The 24,517-nt window shown below is 36.3% G+C and overlaps 3 protein-coding genes across 14 annotated transcripts in view; 2 read left to right on the top strand and 1 right to left on the bottom strand.

Moving 5' to 3' along the window:
- LOC100882162 (uncharacterized) overlaps positions 1-7,789 on the top strand; it is a 21,911-nt gene extending 14,122 nt beyond the window's left edge. The window contains exons 6-13 of one of the 3 annotated variants that reach the window (XM_003707003.3): positions 169-3,168; positions 3,258-3,455; positions 3,578-4,256; positions 4,633-4,833; positions 5,137-5,295; positions 5,519-5,796; positions 5,891-6,088; positions 6,238-7,789. In XM_003707003.3, the coding sequence (XP_003707051.3) occupies positions 169-3,168; positions 3,258-3,455; positions 3,578-4,256; positions 4,633-4,833; positions 5,137-5,295; positions 5,519-5,796; positions 5,891-6,088; positions 6,238-6,479 (4,955 nt within the window). In that variant the 3' untranslated portion in view covers positions 6,480-7,789. The remainder of the gene's footprint in view (positions 1-168; positions 3,169-3,257; positions 3,456-3,577; positions 4,257-4,632; positions 4,834-5,136; positions 5,296-5,518; positions 5,797-5,890; positions 6,089-6,237) is intronic. The other 2 variants (XM_012293828.2, XM_012293829.2) reach the window with 2 other exon arrangements.
- Positions 7,465-24,342, bottom strand: capt (adenylyl cyclase-associated protein 1). 8 transcript variants are annotated; one of them, XM_003706845.3, is made up of 9 exons: positions 19,831-22,183; positions 19,211-19,423; positions 17,322-17,661; positions 16,949-17,233; positions 16,633-16,871; positions 16,387-16,565; positions 16,106-16,312; positions 9,677-9,820; positions 7,465-9,599 (listed from the first exon to the last, which is right to left on the bottom strand). In XM_003706845.3, exons 1-9 carry the CDS (start codon positions 20,483-20,485, stop codon positions 9,516-9,518), a joined length of 2,346 nt encoding a protein of 781 aa, XP_003706893.1. In that variant the 5' UTR covers positions 20,486-22,183; the 3' UTR covers positions 7,465-9,515. The 8 variants fall into 8 exon arrangements, with proteins under 8 accessions (XP_003706893.1, XP_076398347.1, XP_012149229.1 ...); XM_076542232.1 differs by lacking the exons at positions 19,211-19,423; positions 19,831-22,183 and adding an exon at positions 24,151-24,342; XM_012293839.2 differs by lacking the exons at positions 19,211-19,423; positions 19,831-22,183 and adding an exon at positions 23,096-23,370.
- Positions 9,886-16,010, top strand: LOC143266668 (uncharacterized). 3 transcript variants are annotated; one of them, XM_076542228.1, is made up of 6 exons: positions 9,886-10,051; positions 10,229-10,365; positions 10,548-10,834; positions 10,988-11,161; positions 11,233-11,527; positions 11,587-16,010. In XM_076542228.1, the coding sequence occupies exons 1-6, from the start codon at positions 10,036-10,038 to the stop codon at positions 15,868-15,870; spliced, it is 5,193 nt and encodes a 1,730-aa protein (XP_076398343.1). In that variant the 5' UTR covers positions 9,886-10,035; the 3' UTR covers positions 15,871-16,010. The 3 variants fall into 3 exon arrangements, with proteins under 3 accessions (XP_076398343.1, XP_076398342.1, XP_076398344.1); XM_076542227.1 differs by lacking the exon at positions 9,886-10,051 and having other exon boundaries at positions 10,159-10,365; XM_076542229.1 differs by lacking the exon at positions 9,886-10,051 and having other exon boundaries at positions 10,283-10,411.
- Positions 24,343-24,517: the final 175 nt, after the last annotated feature.

Raw genomic sequence — 24,517 nt, forward strand, 5'->3', positions numbered from 1 at the left:
CGATGGCTGTGACAAACTGGTGACATAATTACTCTTTCTTTCACCTATATGTAACTATTATTTTATATACCATCTATTGACTTAAACAGAGCTCAAAGTTCTTTCGATCTAACATATTTTAATAAATAATTTTCTTAATCTAGCGACATAACAAATGTTTTTTTTCAGGAATAAATCAAGAGGTGCCAGGGAATCCCAAGCACGCACAACAAAAGAACGCAATGATCACGAAAAACGGTCTTCTCCGACCCAGCAGAAACAATTCCTTAATCACCAATTCAAAACCAAAAACAAAACCCACCAAGATCGAGTCCATCGAGTCTGAAATCGACTTCAGCAACATACCAACGATCCAGGGTACCTACAAAGCGACAAAAGTAAATGCAACCTCTTCAAATAAAGCAAACTCTACCGAAGAAGCAGTCAAACACGAACCGGACACGACAAACAGTACCAAAGTAGCTTTACCTCAAGAACAAACCTCGACTAAGTCCACGAGCATGGAGGACAGCACCCAGACAACTACCAGCACGACTCGGACGATCTCGACTACTGATTCGGTAACAAAAGACCAACTCAATTATACGGTACATGAAGACGCGCCCAACAGCAACTCAAAAACCGTGAAAGAGGTCTTCGAAACGTCCACAGCGTCTACAGATCCGGTGGAAACCGATCTCTTCAAAGATTTCCGGAAACCTGATTTCGAGACGTCGCCGTGGAGACCCATCGTGCCTAGTTACGTCAACACCGAATTAAAGTTATTACCGAACAACGTTGAAAAAACAACTAAGAGCAATTATAAAGTGAATTACAGTAACATAGCACCCGACACCACCACGAAGATTCCTCCGCAAGATGTTCACGATAACATCCCCGAGCCCTCGCGGCCTTCGGAGCCGGCAGAGACCTTGAACTCGTATGTGGATGTACCTGGCATGAGCACATTCGACATAGGTGACACAAACTTCCCTCGCGACAGAATCGTGCCTCAGGAGATGGTGAACTTCAGGGTGAACGGGAAGTTTAAGAACAAAATCCCTGGACTGCTGGAGGATGGGCAGATCTTCACCGAACCGACGCTGCCTAAAGTGGACCAGGACAGGAGGCCGGATATCGAAGTGTCTGGACAACTTCCGCCGGAAACTTACGATGTCAAGCTCCGAACATCTTCTGAGCCTGAAAGAATAGAGTTTCCGTTAGCGAAACCTCATCGTTCAGCTGTGGAGAATGAAACTGGGTGGAGGGTTCCAGACACGACAATTCCTTTAGAAACAAGTAAAGAGAAAATAGGTCAAAGTAATGGCGATTTGAAGGAGAAGGAGGGTTCTGATAACTTGCTGGTAAATTCTAATACTTCAAAATGGCAGCAGAAGCCGGATACCGAGGAGGAATCTACGACGGAAATGTCGGGGGTCGGAGTGGCAGAGCCTGTCTCCGATGTGGACGTTGAACTGGAATCAAGAAATCGGTACTCGGATATTCAGGCCGTTGATAAACAACAGAACAATGCCCTGCAGGATCGAAAAGTGGATAAAAATGTCGAAGAACCTGTTTATACCAGCTATAAGACGCCTGATTTGAACGGGGCTGGTATGAAGCCGAGTCTGATCCAGAGTTCTGGGACTCTGATGCCATTTAGGCACACGATACCCGTAGACAAAATCGCTTCCGTTGTGAATTATGACAAAAAGGAAGAGGAATATTCGTCGAAACAACAAATAAACGCGGTGACAGATAGTATAATTGACAACGAAGAAAAACTCATAGAAAATCATCGATTAAGCTCAGACTTGTATGACGAACTAAAGAACACGACGGAGGATGAGATCAAAATATTACCAGAAAATTTGAATGACACGATCGAGGTGGAAACTGTTGCTCAAAAAGAAGATACTGTTAAAACTAACTCTCCTATTAAAAACGCAAAGATTGAATTGTCAGAGGGTACAGAAATAACGAGAGAAAATTCAGGAATAATAGACGATGAAAAGTTCCTCAAGTTGAGTACGACCGAAGAATACTCGGAGGTAATCCACCCTCTATACAACAACATAGATAAATTAGTTGTAAAGGACGAAGGGACTAAAGAAACGTCGCCAGAAAGATTACCACCTAGTCTGTCCAGGAACTCTACCTTCATAGAGATTGACACCTTGAAGCACACTCCGGGACAGTCTGACTCTGCCTCATCAGAGGTTAAACCAACCGACAAAGTAGAAGGATTTGACTGGTTGTTCAATGGAACCGTGAATCGACCAATTAGCTCTTCAGAGACTAGAAAGAAGGTCTATAACGACACTTTGAAGGCTTATGTGGTTGAAAATCTGGTGACTCTGGCGCCTGTTAAGAGCAACACTGGCATTGGCAGACCGGTAAGACCCAGACCCAAGCTGGAGGAGAAATCCACGAACAGAAGCGCCTCCGACGATTCCATGCTTCTGGAACAATTGTTCGGCGTGCACAGTCGAGACCGAAACACGACGAAGCGTGATTCCTTTAATCAAGATAACTCGGAAGAAGATTCCAACAATCACGGCAAGATCGAACAAATCGTCGAAGTCGTGACATCCATCAGCACTAAAGTCTCCTCGAACTTTAAAGGAGATCCTGTTATATTGAAATTCGTCGTTACCAACTCGACGTCTCTTCCGGTGATACATTCTGAGCTACACGAAAAGGACGCCTCTTCTTCGCAGATAGCGGTGCCGGAAGAATTACCCGTCGACGGCAACAGAGAAGAAAATCGTTCCTTCAGAGATCACGGTTCGAATCAAGCCAGTCTAACGTGGACGCAGGAATCTCCTCTAATTCCTAGCAACGTGCAGACATCGGATCGGAAAATCTCCACGGTCGAAGAGAACCAGTTTCTTCTGCAGAAACTGAAACAGCTGGCTGTAATTGGAACGGACGAACAGCCCGTGAAAGAGAGAAGCACTTCGAGGCCAGTTGTAAAACCCACCGTGAAAACGGAAGTTCGACCGCTGTCAGATTTTGAGAAGCTGAAGGAGATCGCGGACATCGCAACCGGAAACGAGACTTTGATGAACTCCAGCGCTGCTTTTACGATGACGCGTGACGGCGTTGAAATACTGACGAAGATTTTGAACAAGATGGAGGATCGTACCGATAAAATGATCTCTACTACCGAACAGAATCTGGAAACTGGTAAATATTCAACTGCTAAAATACATACGCGATGTGCTTGTAATGTAATTATCTATAACTCGGATCATATTCTTCCTTCGTCTTCACAGATCATTGTTTCGGTTTCCAATGCAGAGACGGGAAATGTTTACCGGCCAGCGGTCGATGCAACATGTTAGGTGAATGCTCAAATTCGGAAGACGAGGCCAACTGCACGTGCGCTGAATTTCTGAAGGCGCAACTCTTGCATCAGAAGATTTGTGACGGTGTAGCGGATTGCTGGGATTACTCGGACGAAGCAGACTGTGGTATTTGTCGTTCGCTATAACATAAATAATTTGTCTATTAATTACTTAGGATCATGGAATCCCCTTTCTTTACATTTTGCATTTTCACGAGGGCAATTAACATGTTTGCAATTGTTTGCTAGACTGGTGCGAAGAGGGTCAATTCGTTTGCGGTAACAGTCGGTTCTGCATCGACCAGGACAAGGTTTGCAACGGTTTCACCGACTGTCCTGGAGGAGAGGACGAGAAGAAGTGTGCTGCACTGATCGAAGACGACGCGATGCTAAATTATCATAAAGCAAACGCTTTCGGTAACGAAAATAATTCTGACACCGTTACGACCACATACAAAGAAGACGATTACTCGGAGACAGATTCTACTATCAACAGCGATATCTTTGATCAAGAAGCTGTTGAATCCTTAATCTCAGAATCGACCACTTTACGCGTGTTCAAAAACAATGTTCAGTTGGAGAAAATTATAAACAAGGACGATTCTGCAATCAAAGGAGCTCTGTTCGACAACCGCGAACATTCCAAGCCTGCAACTCTCGTCTCAGGCAGAGAAATATCGTCGAACACGAAGGATATTCTGACTCGTGGAAATTCTATTCACGTAAAGACTAAAGAGAACGATACCACTGCGATCAACTTCAAAAAAGAGATTAACAGTTATCACGAGAAGGGGTATTTAAACATTCGAAAGAACGGAAAATGGGGGAAATTATGTTTAAACGGCATGGACGATCTTTTACAAGAGAGACAAGCTGTTTGGACCATAGAGGACCTCGGTAGAGCTGTTTGTAAGGCGATTACGTATCAGTAAGTATTTCGTTCTTTTTGTTCGGGTCAAAGTAGAACGATTATCCTAACATTTAACCCACTAATGCATTTTTAATGTAAAATTTTTTGTATAACACTGCCTTAAGGCACAGCTTTTTGTACATTATGAGGGTTATTGTAATTAGCATCAGACAGTGATGTGTTACAGCAATCAAAAGTTGGAATTTAGTGTGAAGTGGATAAAAAGTTCATACATTAGCGGGTTATTTAAGTTTAACTTTAATAGTAAAAAAGAACACTTTGGATCTGGTGGTCTAGTTACGTGTTCAAAAATTAGAAAAAAAATTCTTTCGAATAGCTTAGACATTGATGCTACAGTTCTAGAATTAAAATGCTTGAATTTTGAATTTGTCAGGGATTACGATACTGTGGAGAAGGTATTAGATGAAAATCCCGCCTCCAGCCGAACATATTATACTCTATCTTACAACGAGAAACCTACGGACAAAACGATTCTGACTTTCAAAGCGTCCGAGTGCCCGAGCGGTGAGATTCTCAGGGTCAAGTGCAAGAACCTTGAGTGTGGAATAAGAACGCAGACCCCGTCGCAGGCCAGGTATACTCACTGAACCAGTTTCTCTTAATTATATACCGACCAGATCCATCGTTTACAAAACTATTTGTATACAAATGCGTTCGAGGATAACGACCTCCTTTTGCGTCTCGGTAATAACATTATGCCAAACGCGAAGAAAAAGAGAAAATGTAAATGATCCGCATGAAAATTAGATACACTAAGACTTCTTACCGTCGTTAATTTTATTGCAAAATAATATAGTTGGATTTAAACGAGATACGTGGTAAGAATATGAAGCGGTATCCAGAGATCTATTTAATTAAGCAGTATGCATTGAAGCAGATCGAATATTTCTCGACGTTGCAGAATAGTCGGAGGTGGTAGTTCTTCGACCGGAAGTTGGCCGTGGCAAGTGGCTCTGTACAAAGAAGGCGACTATCAGTGCGGCGGAGCGCTCATCAACGAAAGATGGATTCTCTCTGCAGCACACTGTTTTTATCAGTAAGTGATCTACAAAAACAGATGAAATGTAATTATAATTATCACTGAAACAATATCTCAAATTGTAAGCCATTTTACATGTCACTGAAAAAATTTAGTTCAAGCTGAATACTTAGACAAAATATCTTTTCGTCACCTAATAAATCATGAAATGTATTAACAGTTTATATAGAAAATGAGAAACAAACTTACACTCTAATTCCACAAATATTTTAATACTCAGTGCACAAGACGAATATTGGGTCGCAAGAATCGGAGCAACGCGTAGAGGAAGCTTCCCAAGTCCTTACGAGCAAGTGTTACGCGTGGACCACATATCCTTGCATCCCGACTACATCGACAACGGATTTATAAACGACATAGCGATGCTGAGACTCGAGAAGCCGGTAATCTTCAGCGACTACGTTAGACCTGTGTGCCTTCCTCAAGCAGAACCTAAGAGTGGCACTATGTGCACCGTAACGGGCTGGGGACAACTGTTTGAAATAGGAAGGATATTCCGTAAGTACAGTAATAATTTAACGCATTAAGAAGTTAAGGATGAAATATTCTCAAGCTTGAATACATAGATTAATGGTAGTATTTTGTCCATCAGCTGATACCTTGCAGGAAGTACAACTTCCTGTAATCTCGACAGAGGAATGCCGAAGGAAAACGTTGTTCCTTCCGTTGTATAGAATCACATCGGGGATGCTTTGCGCAGGACTGAAGGATGGTGGAAGAGATGCCTGTTTGGGAGACAGTGGCGGACCTCTGGTTTGTTCGGGATCAGACAACAAGTACACTCTTCATGGTAAGCAAACATTTTTACCTATTTTAACAAAATGACTCTTATTAAATTATAATATAATTCTACTGTACTTATATTTAATTTTACTTGACATTATTTAAAATAAAGAATGAAGTATTCGGAATATTATAAAATTTTAATTATTTCTTCAGGAATTACTTCTAACGGTTATGGCTGTGCAAGACCAGGAAGGCCCGGAGTCTACACGAAGGTGCATCATTATCTTCCTTGGATCGAACGCATATTTTCGATGGAAGATATTCGGTCCTCGATAGCTTCTTGCAAGGGTCATCGATGTCCTCTCGGTGAATGCTTACCAAAATCTCGAATATGCAATGGATTCTTAGAATGTTCAGACGGTAGCGACGAACGTGACTGCCCTGTTAATCTTTAATCTGTTAACCGGGTCATTTCTTCACCGTAAAAGTATCACTTCCGTTCTGTAAGTGTAGTAAAAAATAAAGGGAGATGAGCTGCTTCCTTCTGTTCGTGAAAAGAATAAAAATAACTCGTGTTTGTCTGTTAATATAAATCAAATAATAGAATAAACAACAAGGAATATTTAACGCTAGAACAAACAACTTATGAATATGAATGTGTACGTTTGTTCTATCGTTAACTCGTCTTCCCCGATTAACAGATTAACGATAAAAGACTGAACCGGTATATCTCTGTATATTTATTTGTTTAACGAATTTAATATTAATTTAATTTAATTAACTATTAAGATTGCTGTAAAATATTCGAATGCTCGTCAATTAATAGAAATGTGCAATACATAGCTAGAAATCAAAAGGTTGAAGATAAATGTTTAGAGATTGGATCAGAGATTCGTTGGTTAAATATAACTATGATGAACATGCTGATCTGTCGCACAATTATCTTCACGTTTGACAGTTAACACGTTTAAATGATAGAAAATGAAATTACTAATGTTTAAGCGTAAACAGATTATTTGTTCGATGATAACGAATGAATAATCGCGATGAATAGTATTACTGAGTCATTCGCGTGACTCAGAAGTACTAGATAATATAAGATTATTTAGACAAACCTGGTATTTCGATTCTTTTGTAATTACGAAACGAATCTTAAGGCCATGTGTATACTGTTATTTCAGCCTTATCAATTTAAAAACTTTCCACATAACGTGTGTACATATTACATCTAATTATGTAAAAAAATGTAATGCTAATAAATAAGAATTTTTAAAAAAACAGGAGTCCACTATTTACACACATCCACGCCATCCACTTTCAGAACACTGGTGAAACGTTAAGGAATGAACTCGTCAAATGGAAGGAAATGATGAAAATGGTCTGGTATCGTAAAGGATCTTGACTTCTGAAAAATATAAAAAATCACGATAAGACAGTATGTAAATGGTATATTAATTTGTTTTATTAGGACAATTAGAAATAGCACTGAAAATCATATTCAGAAATAAATATTAATTACTCTCGATAATAATACTCTATCGATGATTAAAACGAAGAATGTTAGATACTACTCCGTTAACGGCAGTACGATCCTTAATGATTAAACGATAATTTCAGTCACAAATCAATCACCACTCTGTAATCAAAGCTCATTAGTACCATTATAAACGATAGAAAAAATCATGTTGTTCAAGATATCTTCGTCTTTCTTTCTCTCTCTCCCTCTCTCTCGTAAAAAGGATCAAACTGCTGAATTCATTAATTAGTCTAAATGATCTGTATCATTCTAGATCGTGCCTTTACGTGTAATTCTAATATTAGATTATACCTACGATTAGCACAATGTACCGAACGGTAAAAATCACAATGTAAATTTACGTCACGTTCAAACAGCACGCTTTTGAAAGTTTAATTAAATCACGTTTACCATGCTTCTTATTTATTCAAGCTGTTTTTCTCTCGAAACGAGCAACACCGTCAAGACTTTTGCACGATCATTTTGATTATTTTGCATTCACGCGCATCGCACTATGAACGTATGAAAAGTTTTCACATAAATTTCGCTCTATTTACATGACGTGAACGTTTATTGATTCGGAAGACTCATCAAACAAATGATTGAACTTGAAAGGTAAAACAATTCGTTTCTTCGTCGATGATGAAATCAGTAAAGAACCATTAAAAAGAAATGTAACGTTTTACTGCAAAAGTCTAGAAGGTAATATATCAAACTATTGATATGACGCCCCTAATACTTTATAAATTACTCATGAATGCTTCCTAATTTCGTTTTCTTGAGTACATACTACCGCTGAAAAGTATTTACCCACACACACCTTTTTCGTTAATGCTTTGACTGCCATGTTATGCATAACATTAGATGACGTATAAATTTTCACAAGAAAATCTTGCACAATTATACATCGTTTTGTTTAATACTTGAACACGTGTTAGTAGACATTAAATATCATTGAAGATAAAAGATTAGATTCAGTCAAGATAAAATTATTGATTCGAAGAATATTTAGAAGGCAGTCAATGTATTAATTTTTCAAATTCCTTACGTCTACGTGTAAACTTATAAAAAGACAAACACTACTTCGCATGCTGCTTTATACAGAGCAAGAGCAGCTTCTTAAACTAATTAGAGAGACTGTGAAATTAACCATTATAATATCACGAAAGTGAACGGTATTAAATTTTCAAAGAAACTCTAGCATAAATTTTAGTAACATAGATTAATCGATACTCTAAATATTAAAAAAAACTAACACTGGGTAAATACTTTGTAGCCGTAGTAAATCGCATGATGCTCTTTTTCCACTGGAAACACTGAGTGGCAATTCCTTTTATCGAGTCGACTGAAATCTCGAAGGATTCGGTCTGGACAAAAGTTTAATCACGATAAAAAAGTGGTGTAAATGTATAAAAGTCCGATTCACGGATTAGAGAAACTTTTGTCCGTACCGTACTGTTTTAATCCGACGTACAGTCTCCTTAATTCAGCACCAACGTGCACGATAACAATTTCATGAAGATCATCGATTCTGTATAACATCGCCATCTCCTACCAAACAAATTATTAGAAATTTTTTTACTCAACGCTATATTACAAAGTATTCGGTCTAATCGAATATCTGCGCGTACAAATTTGACAAGACTCAATCAACCGAGCGTGGTTTTAACTTGAATCTAAATTTTTGGTTAAACAGAACCTATGATCTTCACGAAATGCAATTAACAGCTTCGAAACGGATAGGACTGCATTGTTAAAAACACTCAATCGAATTATCTAGTTCAATTCTACGATTTCAAAAATTTTACTCGCATCTCCATTTTCTAGCTCTTCGTGTCTCTCCTACTTCTTAAATTAATCAAAGAAGCAATAAATAATTAATCGGTGAATCCTCTCAAGACGATACCCTAATGAGCTGTACTCTTTAGACAGACGTTTAGTTTATGCTATAGAGTTAATTAAATCGTCGACTCCTTTAGCCCAGTGAATCAACTGCGATCGTGCTGAGACCCTTTGGACTGATGGTGGTTTTGAATTGCTCTGGTATGGGATACTCCGCCTGTACAAACAGAAAACAAAATATAAGTACTTGAACTATAAGAAAAAGACGTGGAATATTATAAAGGGAATTCTTACATAATCTCCATTTCCTCGAGGTACCATGACATTCATCTCGCTAGACTTGCTGCTGATGAACTCCACATCCAACGATTCCGGGCTCAAGTACATTTGACATCCGTCTGTTTTATCGATGGATATAGTAGGGACTTTTCCAAGTACCTGCGATCAAAGACAAAGAAACAAATGAGTCGATTGGATAGAAGTTTGAAAATTCCGTACCACATTGTAGAGAGTAAAAGGAACAACTGCTAGTCGCGGTTTCTTTCGATTTCTCTCGTTTTACGAAATGCATATCCTGAATAATTGTATATAGAAATTGACTACTTCTTAAAACCAGTAGCTCAGATTTCTCAGTTCTTTTAACCGGTTTCAAAATGCACTGGCAACTTGGTAAGGTTTTGTCCAGGTCTACAATAACCTCTAGCCTATATTTATTATTGCATAAAATAGAAGAAATCTCTGCTGCAAAGTTTGATCACCTATAATTCCAAGAAAATAGTGCGACACTTGCTCTGCAGATGATGACATTTATAAATTACCGAACGTCTCATTGTTATGTACAAACAGGAGGAAATCTGGAACCCGTGCAAATGATCTGTGAACTCGACTGGAGGGAATGCCCGAAAGCAATCGCGAACTACGTTTGGAACGAGATTGTAACCGACGTCCTCGACTGTTTGAACAACGAAGGCACAGTCTGGCGGGTACAGAAAACTATTATTATTGAATTGAAACGAACATAGCGGTCAGGTAAGTTCTTGAAGCTTTGACTCTTCTTGTTTTCCTATCTGAACGCTATGTTCATGATTTGTAAAGCGAACATTGGGGAAAGAGAAAGTTTAACGATATTCGTAGTGATAAAACTGCTAATATTTTCTTGTTGAAGATCTTAGCCGTAGTACTAGCGTGTACCATCTTGGTGCGCAAAGTATGCTTCAAAGCCAGAGAATTTATCGAGACAGCCGTGGATAAAGGGATGCTTGACAAGATCGGATACAAAATGGATGACCTCGAGCTGAAAGTTAATATACTGACGTACAAAATGCAATATGGAACTTGGCCTTTGCCCCATCAAGTTCAGAAATCGAATTTCAGGAAACATTTGAGAAATCTGAGACTGACCATGTCCAGCCCAAACGATCGAAATAATTGGATAAAACATGTGCTGTTAAGGTATAATTAGCATATACGATAATACTGGTAATCCATCTGCAACATTTCAATATAAAATCATTTTTAAATTCCTTAAACGCCTCTTAGGATTTCTTAGAACCTCTAATATCTCCTGCAGCAAGTATCTAATTTATTGAAAAATTCTTTTCTTAGTCCCAGATACAACGAGTATGCTTCGTACCCAAAATACGATTACCATTCAGCACATCGACTAACAGAATTGTTCGATGCCAAGAAGAAGTTGGTGTATCCGTATCTACGACAGGAATGCTTGCCAATAGATCCTAGCAGTAAATCTTCTAAAACTAGCAGCGATAAATCTCTGAAGTACAGTTACTCTCCCAAGATACGATGATCCCTGTAAATGTCAATGTACGTTAAATTGTGTCTCTTTCCAGACTAAATTCGATATTCAAAAGAAAAGCGTACCGTAAACGACGAGAAGAAAAAAACGACAATACCGTAATGGAGTATCGAAACGCGATATCGCTTCCGTTGTTTTCGAAGAATAAGAAATCAAAATGTCTGAAGGACAAGAAAATGACTGGAGCTTGCAAGAAGTTCGTGAAGACCATGGATGAGTGTAAACGATATTTGAAAGAATTACATGACAGCAATAAAAATCTGGGCTTAGTGTGCAGTTCTTCTAACATAAGCAATGAATCCTCCATCAAGGATTGGTCAGACGTAGAGGTAAATGACGACGATTTGAAAGGTAATGGTACAATAATGATTGTTTGATGCTTTTATAGCAACAAGAGCAAGGCGAGAAAGAAAATGAACCGAACGAAATAGCAAAGGAGATCATTACAGAAGAAACGACGGATGTGAAGGAAATAGACACAAGGCAAGAAACTAGTGAAAAATGTAGCGAGTTGTCGAACGCTGTTTGTCCTGTGTTAAAGTCGAGCGATAAACGTATACTATCCTCAAAAATGAACGTAACATTCTGCGCCGACATGTTCCCACGATCATCTACCTCCAACATGTTAATACCAGAACCATGTGAACGAACGAAGTTTATAAAAACATCCCAGGAAGCTTTGTATAAGGTGAAAAAAAAACTGGAGAGTCTGCATAATGTTTTACGTAGCTATGAAATACAAACTGTAGAAGCAAAAACGTCAGCGAGATTAGAGGAGAGTAACAATAAAATAAACAGCATCTGCCAGAATGTAAATCAGACAATAGTCTCTGCTATAACGGAAGCTGACAAGTGGAGCGAAGGCAAGAAAAATAGAGTGAACTTTGATACTGATACAAGGAAGATGCAGCAAACAGTATGTAACAACTATGAGCATGAAGACAGTGATGCAACTATCAATAATCCGATGAAGTCTATTCAAAGTTACTCCAACGTGTTCAATACATGCTCAATAAATAACTTGAATGATCCTCGCTGCTTGCTTTCGAACAATTCGCAATCGAAAATATATCCTTCCATCATTCAGCAGTTGGATTTGTTTCATAACGATAAAATTATATATTCTTCTGGCAGTAAATACGAAAAAGTGCCTGAAAGAGTATGTTACACTATTTCGTCTGATTCCGATGTAGGAAAAAATGATAAAGTAGAAGCAACAGTAATAGATAATTTTGAATCCCTACCAGATATATACACTGACAAGAATCAAGCAAACCCGTTTGACTTTTCTGATCAATATCCAATTCCAGTGGAAACTGACGAAGACTTGATAATTACATCACCAACGTCGAGTCATACAGAATTATCGAAGGACAGCGAATCTGAAGATAAATCCACTGTGGTACTGCTTCAAGAAGCACTGCAATTTAAAAAAGCACTGTTAACACGTGTTCAGCTTGAGAAAGTATACATGGATGATCAGAAGGATGATACAAATAGTCAGACTATTATTGAATGTTGCAAGTATCCTTATGTTAACAATAATCTTCCATCAAAGTTGCTGGACATCATATCCGAAGAACAGTCTGTTAGCGGCTCTACAGACAGAACCAGCAGAACTTACATGTTTTATAATGAGAAACAGGAAAAAGAATTGGCACGCTCGTTAATGTTTAACGCTGATATTCCTAACATTCCACAACATGAGGTTAAGGATTCAAGCGTAAACAAAGGGTACTTGAGTTCAGAACACACTCTAAGTTCACCGTCAGAATATTTCAGCTTCACTAATATGCTTCAAGATGAAAGTAGAGGTAATAATAATCAACTGTCTTCATCGAAACAAAATTATTTGCATCAAAATGCATCCACAGGACTGATTTCTGCTAACGAGCAAATAAATTGTTTTAACAATGCTTTAGAAAAATCTAATGCAAAACTTAGAGAAACGAATTATACAAATTGTTTAAATACTTCAAATACAAATATGAATGAACAAAAAACTTATTATGAATTTATACATGAAAAAGAAAATTTTGAAAATCAATCAATGCATCTAAATAACAGAAATGAATTTATAAATCAAAGTATTCAGAGCATGGAATTATATTCAGAAAATTTAGATGAAGTTCCTTCGAACGAAGACAATCAAAATGTAAGTGTAGGTATTACTTCTAATATTTTAAACTCTGATCGATATAAAAATGTGTCTTATAATAAGAATGCAAACAACAATGTACTAAATACAAAGAAAAATGTAGTAATTGATAAAAAATACATTGGAAATAATGGAAATCCAATGCAGGCTCCAAATTTAAATTTAAAAAGGCATCTAGGGACATGTTCACTGATCGAACAAGTATTAATAACAGCAAACATTAAGAAAGAAACAGAAACAAATACAATGATTGAAAATGAAAATGCAATGTATGAATTGTCACCCACAGAAAGCAAAGAAACTTCAATTGAAACAAATTTAATACAGGATTCATTTACATCCAGCATTAATCAGTCAAACGAATCTAATATTCCTGAACCACCGTCCGTAATGGTACTTATTAATAAATCATCGGACGAAGAAAAATTAAATTTAAATTGGTTAAATGTTAATAATAAATATAGCGACGAATGTGTTAATGAAGCAGATATAAAAAGATTATCAACGAGTACGATTACCCTTAAAAAACACGACACAGCAAATACAGAAAATTACACCAAAGAAGAAACATGTAATGATTACAAAGTTGTGACAAGTGATCAAAACAATCAATTCAAAAATGAAAAGAAAAATTCAATCATAAAAGATTCATTTATAAGTTTAGGTAAAGAAAGTCTAAATAATCAGACAGAGTACTATAAATCTTACTCCACTCTCATTTCTCCACACAGTAGTTTATATTTTACGGATGAAGCATCGAACTCCACTACTAAAATGAGCAATAGTCACTCAAAAAATCTTGAAAACCATTTACATCGTAATTTGCATTTACAAAAAAGTAATGAAGAAAAACCATGCTACAAAGGTGAAGCTTTAAAAGAAACTATGTCAAGTGAAAATAAAACAACGAATGTTGCAATGACACAAAGTAATGAAAGATCACCTAAACAAAAATTATCAAGTTCCAAAAGTAATGCATACAGTAACAATGATGTATCTTACGCTAAAAATTATATACAAAACGCAAATATATTAGAAAATGAAAAAACACCTTCTATCGGAGACAGTCAAGGGATCACTGATAAACCTTTAATCTCGTATAATGATAGTAATAACAACAACTTACAATCATCAAGAAGTATGAATATTACATCAAGCAGAATAGAAAATTTCCCTGAAAGATTAAATCTAGACCACCAGCACTTCTCACCTTGTACTTCTCCTCGTGAAAGGGAAGTGAACAAAAATGAAGCAATGAAAAGATCAAACGTAACAGTACAATCAAAGAGCAACGAAAACTATAATCCAAAATCTGAAAAACTGAAAAAATCTGAGCTGATACACGATGATCAAAACAGAAATGAAGATAATAAAAATTCAATGCATGTAAGAGCAGGGAATACTACAGAAAACAGAGTTAAAATAGATAAAAAGAGATCCAGGTCACAGATTAGTATTCGAACAAACGAATCACCAAAACAAGTTGCATTACAATCACACGAATCTCCAAGAAATATAAATACCATAAATTTTACACAGTCGATGGAAAATAAATTGAAATTAAAAGACTTAAAATATTTGTCACCAATACCGAAGACGTCTTCAAAATCTTGTATACCAATTTTGAAAAGTAGATTAGAAGCAGCTCGACGATCAGAAAATGAAACGCGACCTAAAAGTCCAATGAGAGGGCCACTAACGATGACTATGTTTTGGAAAGACAACTTGTGTAGTAAAAATGACAGTGTGATGGAGGAGATTCAAGTAGAAGGTAAATCAGGAAATTATAATCAATACATAGAAGTAAATAGTTATGGAGAAAAATCAGGTGGTAATAATAATCATGTTGATACTATGAAATCATCAAATATTCTACAAAACACGATTGAAAATATTGGCAATAACATTACACAGCCAGAACAAATGGTAATATATGTTAACATATTCACAAAACATGATCATAATACAACAAAAATAGTAGATCCGAATAAATTTTTGAAATACATTAAGAATAGAGAATTAAAGATGCAAAACACCGAAAAGAGTCAATGGGAGAATGTAAAAAATGAAGTTTGTGAACCCACAGCAGAGAACGAAAATAGTACAATGCATAAAATTGTCACTATTGTTTCTTCTGTTATAAACGGTAACGAATTAGAGAATATGTCTACCAACACGTCTACTACAAACACACAAAGTGAATCGATATCTAACGTCATAACGAGTAATGAATTACGAAATTTGTGTTTCCTGTCTGTTGAACAACGAGAGATCGACGTAACTGCTAAACCATCCGTGATCGATACAAGTACTTCAATCTCGGATTTAAAAAATATTTCAGATACAGAAAGCGCATTAAGTAAGTTTCAAATATGTGGAATACCCAGAGAACTAAATAACGATGAATATGTGACGTTGTTAGAAATTCTTCATCAAGAACCAAATTGTGTACATCTACAAGAACTTCAAAATGTCTGCAAAAAGCTCGTATCAGAAGAATTAAAATCAAAGTGACATTGTGTCGCAACAGTTATTATCTGTCTGAATTTGTAAAATTCATAATCAACAATCATTGCTATATATTTTTAATATCATACTTTTATTTTCGGATACAGGACGTGTGCTCCATGCAATTATACCGTGTATATATGTATACATTTGGAAATAAATATACTTTTTACATATTATATCAAACTTACCATCGTATGATAGTTCATTTTTTATTATTAATAAAAATATATAAACATACCTGCATTTGTACGCTCTGGCAGTTGACAAATTCGATGCTGGATACAACAGAGTCAAAAACGACGGACGATTTGCGACATGAATCCATAACAACGGAATTAACTTTGCCTTTAATAACTAAAGTACTGTCTTGACATCGGAACATGTAGATCACGTTGTTCATCTCCACGTTATCAATGACCAGATCTTTGTTACCTTTATGGTATTCCTATAGTAATAATAATATGTTTGTAAATGTAGTAAATATTTTACTAAGATAAAAGAATAAATGCCATTACATACCACGAGCCACTTCTTTCCATCCCTGGTAAATACAGGTGGTTTGTCAATTGGAGCATTGGCAGGTGGTACCATTTTTGTTGGTACAGAATTAGCAACTACTGGCGCTTTAAATGGTGCTGGACCAGTCCTCAAAGAAGGATTTTTATGTGTCTGCATATCAGATGTTACTTTCTTCAAATCTATAAAATATACATAAGTTTTAGTGATCAATTATATTTGAATATTTTACTATTGTGCTATATTTACTCTTTGTAATAGCTTCCCCTTGGTTGATTTCGGCAAAAAGAGCACTTCTATCGTCAGCAATATTGGCTGGTGCTACATCTCCCATAGGCATACATGGCGGTGGAGGTGGTGGTATGCCTACTGGTGCAGAGCCAGTTTTTGCCCATACTAGTCCTGTTGTGTGATGCTGACGTACATACTGCTGAAGATCACTTAACGTTTGTACCCAAGCTTTACACCATTCGACGTGTACTTTATCTCTGTGGATACAGAAAAATAATTACATTCTACATCAGTAATTAAATTTTTATTTTAACTATTCACGATGTAACCGTACTTTTCTTTCCAATCTTTTAACACGCGATTAGTATAAAATTGTCCAGCATCGTTCATTTCTTTTACATAAGGTGCTGGTGTAGGAGAAACAGCAACCCATCCTAAAGCTGGGATACTTTCACTAATTGCTGACAAATGATTGAAAAATTGAGAACCCCTATTTTTCTCGCGGAACTCTTGAATCTGTTGAATTTGTGTAGATGTAGGTGCAAGAAGAGCAACTTGTTCCGTTTGATTTGTTGGAGCTGGACGACTTGCTGCAGTCCGAATAAATTCAAGTTGAATTCTGTGAATGAAATAATACTTGATAAGCCATTATAAACGAATAATAAACGCATTAAGCATTTTAAATAGAACAATAGCAAATTACTTACTGAAATGCTTTTTCTACAAGTTTACTATGAGTAGCTACATCTCCACCAATTTTTGCACTCAGTTGTAAATACTCTCTTACAGGACCAGCCAAAAGATCTTCATAGCCTGCGACAGACATGCTGGTAACTTGATTCTTTGAATGAACAGGCGAAGCAGACTGTACTGATTCACTGTTTTTCGCTAACTGAGATCTCTTTGGAGACGGTGTGCTTGTCTGAACTGCAGAGTCTTGAGTTTCAGCCACTGACTGAGTTCTAACGTTTTCCAATCTTCTAGTGACAGTCTCCAATCTATTTACCAATTCTTCCAAGTGGTCCTCTTTGTCACTAGCTTCGCAACCTTCAATTAAAATAGGCATTATAAAGTATTACGATAAAAGCAGCATAATATTGGTATTAAAAGATAATAAATTTTATGAATAAAGTAATGGCATTCTTTAATTATTTATTGTTTATAAAGTAATAAAATAATATAATAATTTATTATATTATCTTATGTAGCATTATGTAATTTTATATTACTGTATAATATAAAAATTTCAATAATCAGGAAAAGTGCACTCCAGAAAATTCGCATTTATACTGGGTATATTAAATATAGAATGAGTTTATAAATAGTTATGTCAACATCCACAGCCACTAGATCATTATGTTGCAAGCAATGCACAATGTTAGAAATAGACTAGTATTTTCTTAGAGACATATAAAATATTTGTACAGAATAAATTTATCAAAATCATTGTCAACTATCACAGGTTGAAGTATGAAGTACTTTATGAATACAAGTTGCATAAAACGAAGTGGACGGAATATAAATTTTGTCACGTATTATGTATAGTATTAAGATCTTAATAAAAGGATCAATAAAATCTACTACAAACATGCAAATAAATTAATTCGTTACCGCTGCTTCAGTCCAACATCAACAAATTTACTCTTTTTATTAAAAAATATTCCTGCAGAGACAATAGTTTCGTTCACGCAAGATCTCGCCTTTTCGGAAACTCGTGAAGAACTAAACCGCGGTTGTAATGATATTCGACGCGGGTATGTGTCGGCCTATTCTTAGGAAATCTGCGAAAATTGAATCATGCGTGGGTAGACATCATTTCGTATGGATTTCACGTATTCATAAACATCAAACAATTAAATATCTTGTGCGTTTAATATAAATGTAGCTAAATAAATTAAGAACAGAATATTTCATAATGAACGTAAATACAAACAATGAAAATATGCATATTTATGCTTATAATTAAAAAAGAAAAAATTTTGTACAAAAAGAAGAAATTATTTATTCTGCGAATTGCCCAAAAAAAACATATTTACTTTTTTTTCTTTATCGTAAAAAGATGCTCGTGAAAGTACACGATCGAGTTGAAAGGTAAATAGGTCAGAGACTGTAAAAATAGAACGACTAAGGACGAAACACTACACCGGATGGTAACAATATATTATAAAAGAATGAAAGGTTTTGAAAGCGTCGAGTTCTTTGTAGCAACTCGGAAACAAATGATTTTAGCGGTAGACGGATCCCGAGATAATACTATAGCATAATACTATAGCGTATCCTGATATACTATCCACGACATTTCAAAGGTTTCTTGACCCAGCGATTCAAGTGTATCTGAGAAATATTCATAAATCACGTTATCAATTTGCATAACTAATTCGGTAAAAAAATACAGATATATATATGCATGTTTAAAAAACTAAATCATACCAAATGCGTGATGTAAGTGTAATATCGGTATTTGATTACATCGTGTCGAATAAAAATAAATAGAAAGGAATTACTTCAAGCATACTTAATACATCAAAGTCAGCAAAAAACAGATCTGCAATAAAAAGCGGATAAAGTAAGAAATGAATATAAGGTGAGCCCTAACCGGTGTGTACCATCGGTCCTAGAGGGTCAAACCTCACTCTGTGCTCCGACGCATTTTGTGCGGCATGTAATAAATCGGAGAAGAATCTATGACGTCTTAAAGCTAGTTCATCGCGGGCAACCGGCGTCGCCGGTGGTTCCTGCATTCCACTGCATTCTTCCGAATCGTGTTCGCCATCTTCCTCCTCCGATAGCCAGCGAGGAACAGACGAAACTGCGCATCGTACATTATAATATAGATCCGAATATAAAACATATACATATGCGTAATTTATCAAATCCAACTTTCTCGCAATACTTTGTTTGAGATCCCCAAAGTGCTATCTGACTCGAAAGTCGCGAACTTCTACCTCTTAAAATATATTGCAAGTGTAAGAGTGGCGAAAAATTACTGTTTTCAAAAGTGATTCCCAGCCTACACAGTTTTGGAAATTTCTGCTTTAGCCAATATGAAAAACTTCATCCCGAAATTATGACGTAATTTTCATTTTTACATTTCTACCACAATTATCATTAAAGATTTTAACAAATTTAATCGGTAATTCTCGCAGAAAGAAGAAATTGAGAAAATTGCATTTTTTCTGCCAATAGGAATAGTACATCGCATCAATAGAAATATACCTGTCGGTATTTTTTTATTCGAACTGCTATCGTTTGGACAAGCTTCAAAAACAGAATCGTCACCTTCTTCCTCTGGTCCGTCATCGATCGTTCTCTCGATGTACGCAGAACAGTCGTAAAGATTCGTTTTAACGATGCTGGGAATCCCAGAATTCAGTATCACTTTCATCAATCCACCCCCGCTATCCCCTTCATCCTTTTCACATATATTATCGCCTTCACACACCTCTCCATTTTCATTTAAATCCTTAATTCCATTTACTTCTCCTCTTCCCTCCTTCATTCGATCAACCTTATTCTCGATACCATCGTCATCCTCGTTAACGTTCGATTTTACTATCGATTCGTTTCTTGATCGAGAACTATCGTTTACATCGTCTCGCTTGCCGGAGGGCAGCGGGCTCTTGACAGTCAAATCGTCAACCACTTCTACGGAATTGTTTTCCATCGATGGAGAAACTTTCTCGAATCTCTGCAAGTCACCGTTCAACTTCTCTTCCCGGTTAGGCAAACCGTTTTCCTCTGTTCTCGTTGAATCGACATCAACTATCTGCGAGTTCGTCACTTTCTGACTTTGCTTTGGCGTCAACTTCGTCACCTCGCCGTTCGACTTCTCCTTCTTTGTGCTCTTGTTGCACACACAGCATTTAAACATCGTCGATATCGATTATAGATTTCCGTTGTATCAGCAATAAACTCTTTTCGGCGCTTTCAACCGAACCTCGATGATTTTTAAAAGGATACCACCCTCGGTACACTCGATATCGCTTTACTCTCCGATAGTACCGTCCACTATCGATCCGTCCCGATCGATCGATTCAAATGAGCGATAAATCAATTCAGACTTACCGCTCGAATCATCGAAAGTAATAAAAGATTGTCGATGTAAATATAATCGAACTTGTAACAGTGTAAAATATCGATTGTTAATTCGAGTTAAATATCGTACTTTGAATAACGATTATCGTAAAATTGACTATCGCTTCTTAACACATAACAATTATTTATTCCGTAATAGGTAACGATTGTTGACTTCGAATATGTATACATATAAGAAACTAATAACGACGAATAATAAGAACACTTTTTAAAGTTTAAATCCAAATTTAACGCTGACCTCTCACAGCCAAGGATATAACCAGTACTTGAATATTTTATTCGAAGCACACGTGCTACTTGTCTTTTTCAGTCACCGGAAGTAGGCAACCGAATATTTCATTTCAAGCGAATTTCCCACGGGAATCACCCACTGTATACTCGAGTTACATTTACTCACAGCCAACCTAAGTGTATGTACATTCACGTGCAATGTAGGCTTTTTTTGGACGAACTACTAGAGTATATATTTTCCACTACTCGCCTTTAATTTTGAGAGATTAAATGTGTAGCCCAAAAATTTCAAAGATCTTAAACTTTCAATTTTCTAAACGTAACCAAGAAAACCTGCTTTGCTCGCCAATCGTACGTTGTGCGCGTTAATACTATAAATTATTAATGACGTTCGCACTACAGCAAAAATAGTGATAATACAATTAATTAACACCGTTTATAGGTTAACCACCTAACGTTAACAGCCAACATATATCGAAGAAGCTATATTTATATGTATTTCCAACGTAACAGAGATAAATTGTTTACATCATTTCCACAAAAATCGTTTAATCGTTCCAACGACTATAATCATCACATACGAGTTGAATCAACATCAATGCTCTCATCCAAGATACAATATTTTTTGCGATAGAATTATATTTTCAAGATATCGCAGCTAAACAGGAACAATACGTTTTCCCCGCGAAATTTCCTTGAGGGCGCGATGATCGATCCCAACAACGCCCAAGTTTACGTTTTTGAGATCAATCTAGCTAGACCGGAGTAACTTTTCAAGTGATGATATTTCAAACACTTGAAACAAGTAACATGTAAAGAAACAAACAACTTTTAATTGTACAAATTTATCCCGAAATTCAGTGTCATTAATAATTTCTGGTTATAGATAATACGGAAACGACAGAGAGCGAATGTACACCCTTCCTACAAATACAATGCACCCTTCCAACCGTATCACGTTTCTCAATCGCATAACAAAAACTTAGCAATTAGATAGCTCGTAGGTACACGCATAGGTAAATAACATCATAACCACATGTCGTTTCAAAACATAAAAGCAACGCGATATGTAAGATCGTGAACGAATCAACATTTGATCATCAAAGAAACTTTGCGTTCATTTACAATGAATCACTTTTACCGACTGGATTGTGCACAGTGTAATTATTATGTAAATTGATACTGTCCTCAGAACGATTATTTTGCACCGGCAACGGATTAAATTTCACAGAAAAGATTACGTGACATACATTAAAATAGTATCAATTTAACGCGTCGTTTAATTAACGAAACGTTTGTTAGACCATTTGAACTGCTGCACCAGAACGCCCAAATAAAGAAGAATGTATTCGCGTCACTTCTATTTATTCCAATTTATTCGCACTTGACAGACGATCAGTTTCGAATTAGTACACACGTTGCGGTTTGAATTCGGTTTAAAAAAAACCGTAAGGGCGGAGTGACTGCCCTGAAAAACAATCTACTTTGGAAGCAATCGGCGTAATACTCAACCGTTTCTAGTTTCGACCGGCACTCTGCGGTGCTGCCGCAGGGTGGTCGAGACCCGAAATTGTTGCAAGTTTCTTGGATAAGGAGCCACGTGCACCGCAGGACTTCCAAAATTTGACATTGTTTCTGACTAATCTATTCACTATCGAGTTACAGAAATGTTTCTTCGAAACTGAGAACATTCGATGCCTTGTCACTCAGCATGGAAAGTTACATACCATTAGTAATACATGTTTGTTAGATACACAGGGTGATTCACCCTATAAGGTGTGTCATTTATATCATCAGTGAAAGTCAAACAGTCATCGTGTGTCAAACATTCCTAAAACTAGCTAAACGCAATTACTAGTATATGTCAAAAGAAAAAATAATAATTTATCAAAAATATAAATACTTAAGCACAGGGCCCTAAAATGCTAACAGCGTTACTGTTGTAAATTCTACTGCTAGCGCACCTACAAATTGTATTTAATTTATTTCTTATCAAGTGTATGAATAAACAGTATCTACTGATAACAATTTTTATCTAATACCTATGAAATGATAAATCGAAGTATTAAGTACAGTCGATACAATTGTTATATTAATTATGATGTAATTAGGAATAGATTTCCTAATTATAAAATAAAAATTAAGTCATACTTACGACTTTTCCACATATTTAAAACTTTTTTATAAGCACCGGGTACCATTCGACGATCATCGTTTACTTTATGATTTTCTGACATTTTTTAATTCTTCACGTCACTATATACACAATTATGATAACAAAAGTCTGTATTTAAAATGTGAGAACTGATTTGTTTAACGTATAACCAATAAATAACGCGCTCGTCTCGTCAACATGATACAAACAAATACGATAAAAAAATCTGTACATAAAATGTGGGAACTAATTCATTTGATGTGTAACCGATGAATGATAATAACGGACTCACTTCGTCAGCTTTCACGATGGAATTTTAATCTCGCGTCAGAATCACAGGACCGTATCATATATCCAAGCTAATGGTATAAAATTTTAATAATGAATTTCTTAATACAAATTACGAAATGATTAACACTATTACTCTAAACATGGAAAAGCTGAAAGCATTGTTACAAGTTATTGCATACCATTTTCTATGCCAAGCTTACAAACTGATTTATTATATATTTTACTAGCATATATTTACGGACAATAAATTTTTACCGATTTTCTTAAAAGTACTCGTGAATGTCAAAATTAAAACAAATATCGTAGTTTTTATAGCAACGGAAAAAGTACGTGCTGATAATCTGGATATTTTACCTAATAAGGTATTGTGCAACGCTTTGATATGGAAAAACATTAAAATACGTTACCTAGGTGACAATTGTCAGGTGCAGCATAGTATAACTCACACTGACTCATACCTGAAACGCTGCAGGAGATGCACACAAGCATAACCATGTACATAACCAACCTAAACTTACCTTTTTCATCTTTCGTAAAACAAATATGATTCTACCTCAATCAATCATTTGTACAGAATATATTAAACTTTTCGCACATACATCTACAGTTACGTGTATATTATTTACATGTATGTAACTTTAAAATGCGTTTAATGTGAACTATGGAAATTCGTAAATAGCAATATGTTTTTAGAACCGTTAATTGTATCTAGCGGCTGTGACATGTATTTGCAAGAAGTATTTACTCAAAATAAATAGGCTTACCTGTTAATATAAAGTTTTATCGAAGTTCGGCATACACTGTCACTTTGTGACAATCGATTCAACAACACAACAAACACAATGCACAAGTGCCAAGAGTTCAATCTGACAACATTACTACACACACTAGGGCGTTTGCCGGATACCGGAAGTACTGTTCTTGCTATTATGAGATTTTATTACTCGTACCACGATAGAACGTACTTACATAGCGCACCTCGACTAATTTCGGTAGCATTCGGTAGGCTCCCCACTATTTAACGTTGTTCTACTGCAGTTCGTCTTCTACTCTGTAAGTTGTATATATGGTGGACAAAATATAGGAATAGCAGTTAGAAACATAGACTACAGATTTAAAAAATTTGAAATT

This window comes from Megachile rotundata, chromosome 2 (genome assembly GCF_050947335.1).
Source record: "Megachile rotundata isolate GNS110a chromosome 2, iyMegRotu1, whole genome shotgun sequence".
NCBI lineage: Eukaryota > Metazoa > Arthropoda > Insecta > Hymenoptera > Megachilidae > Megachile > Megachile rotundata.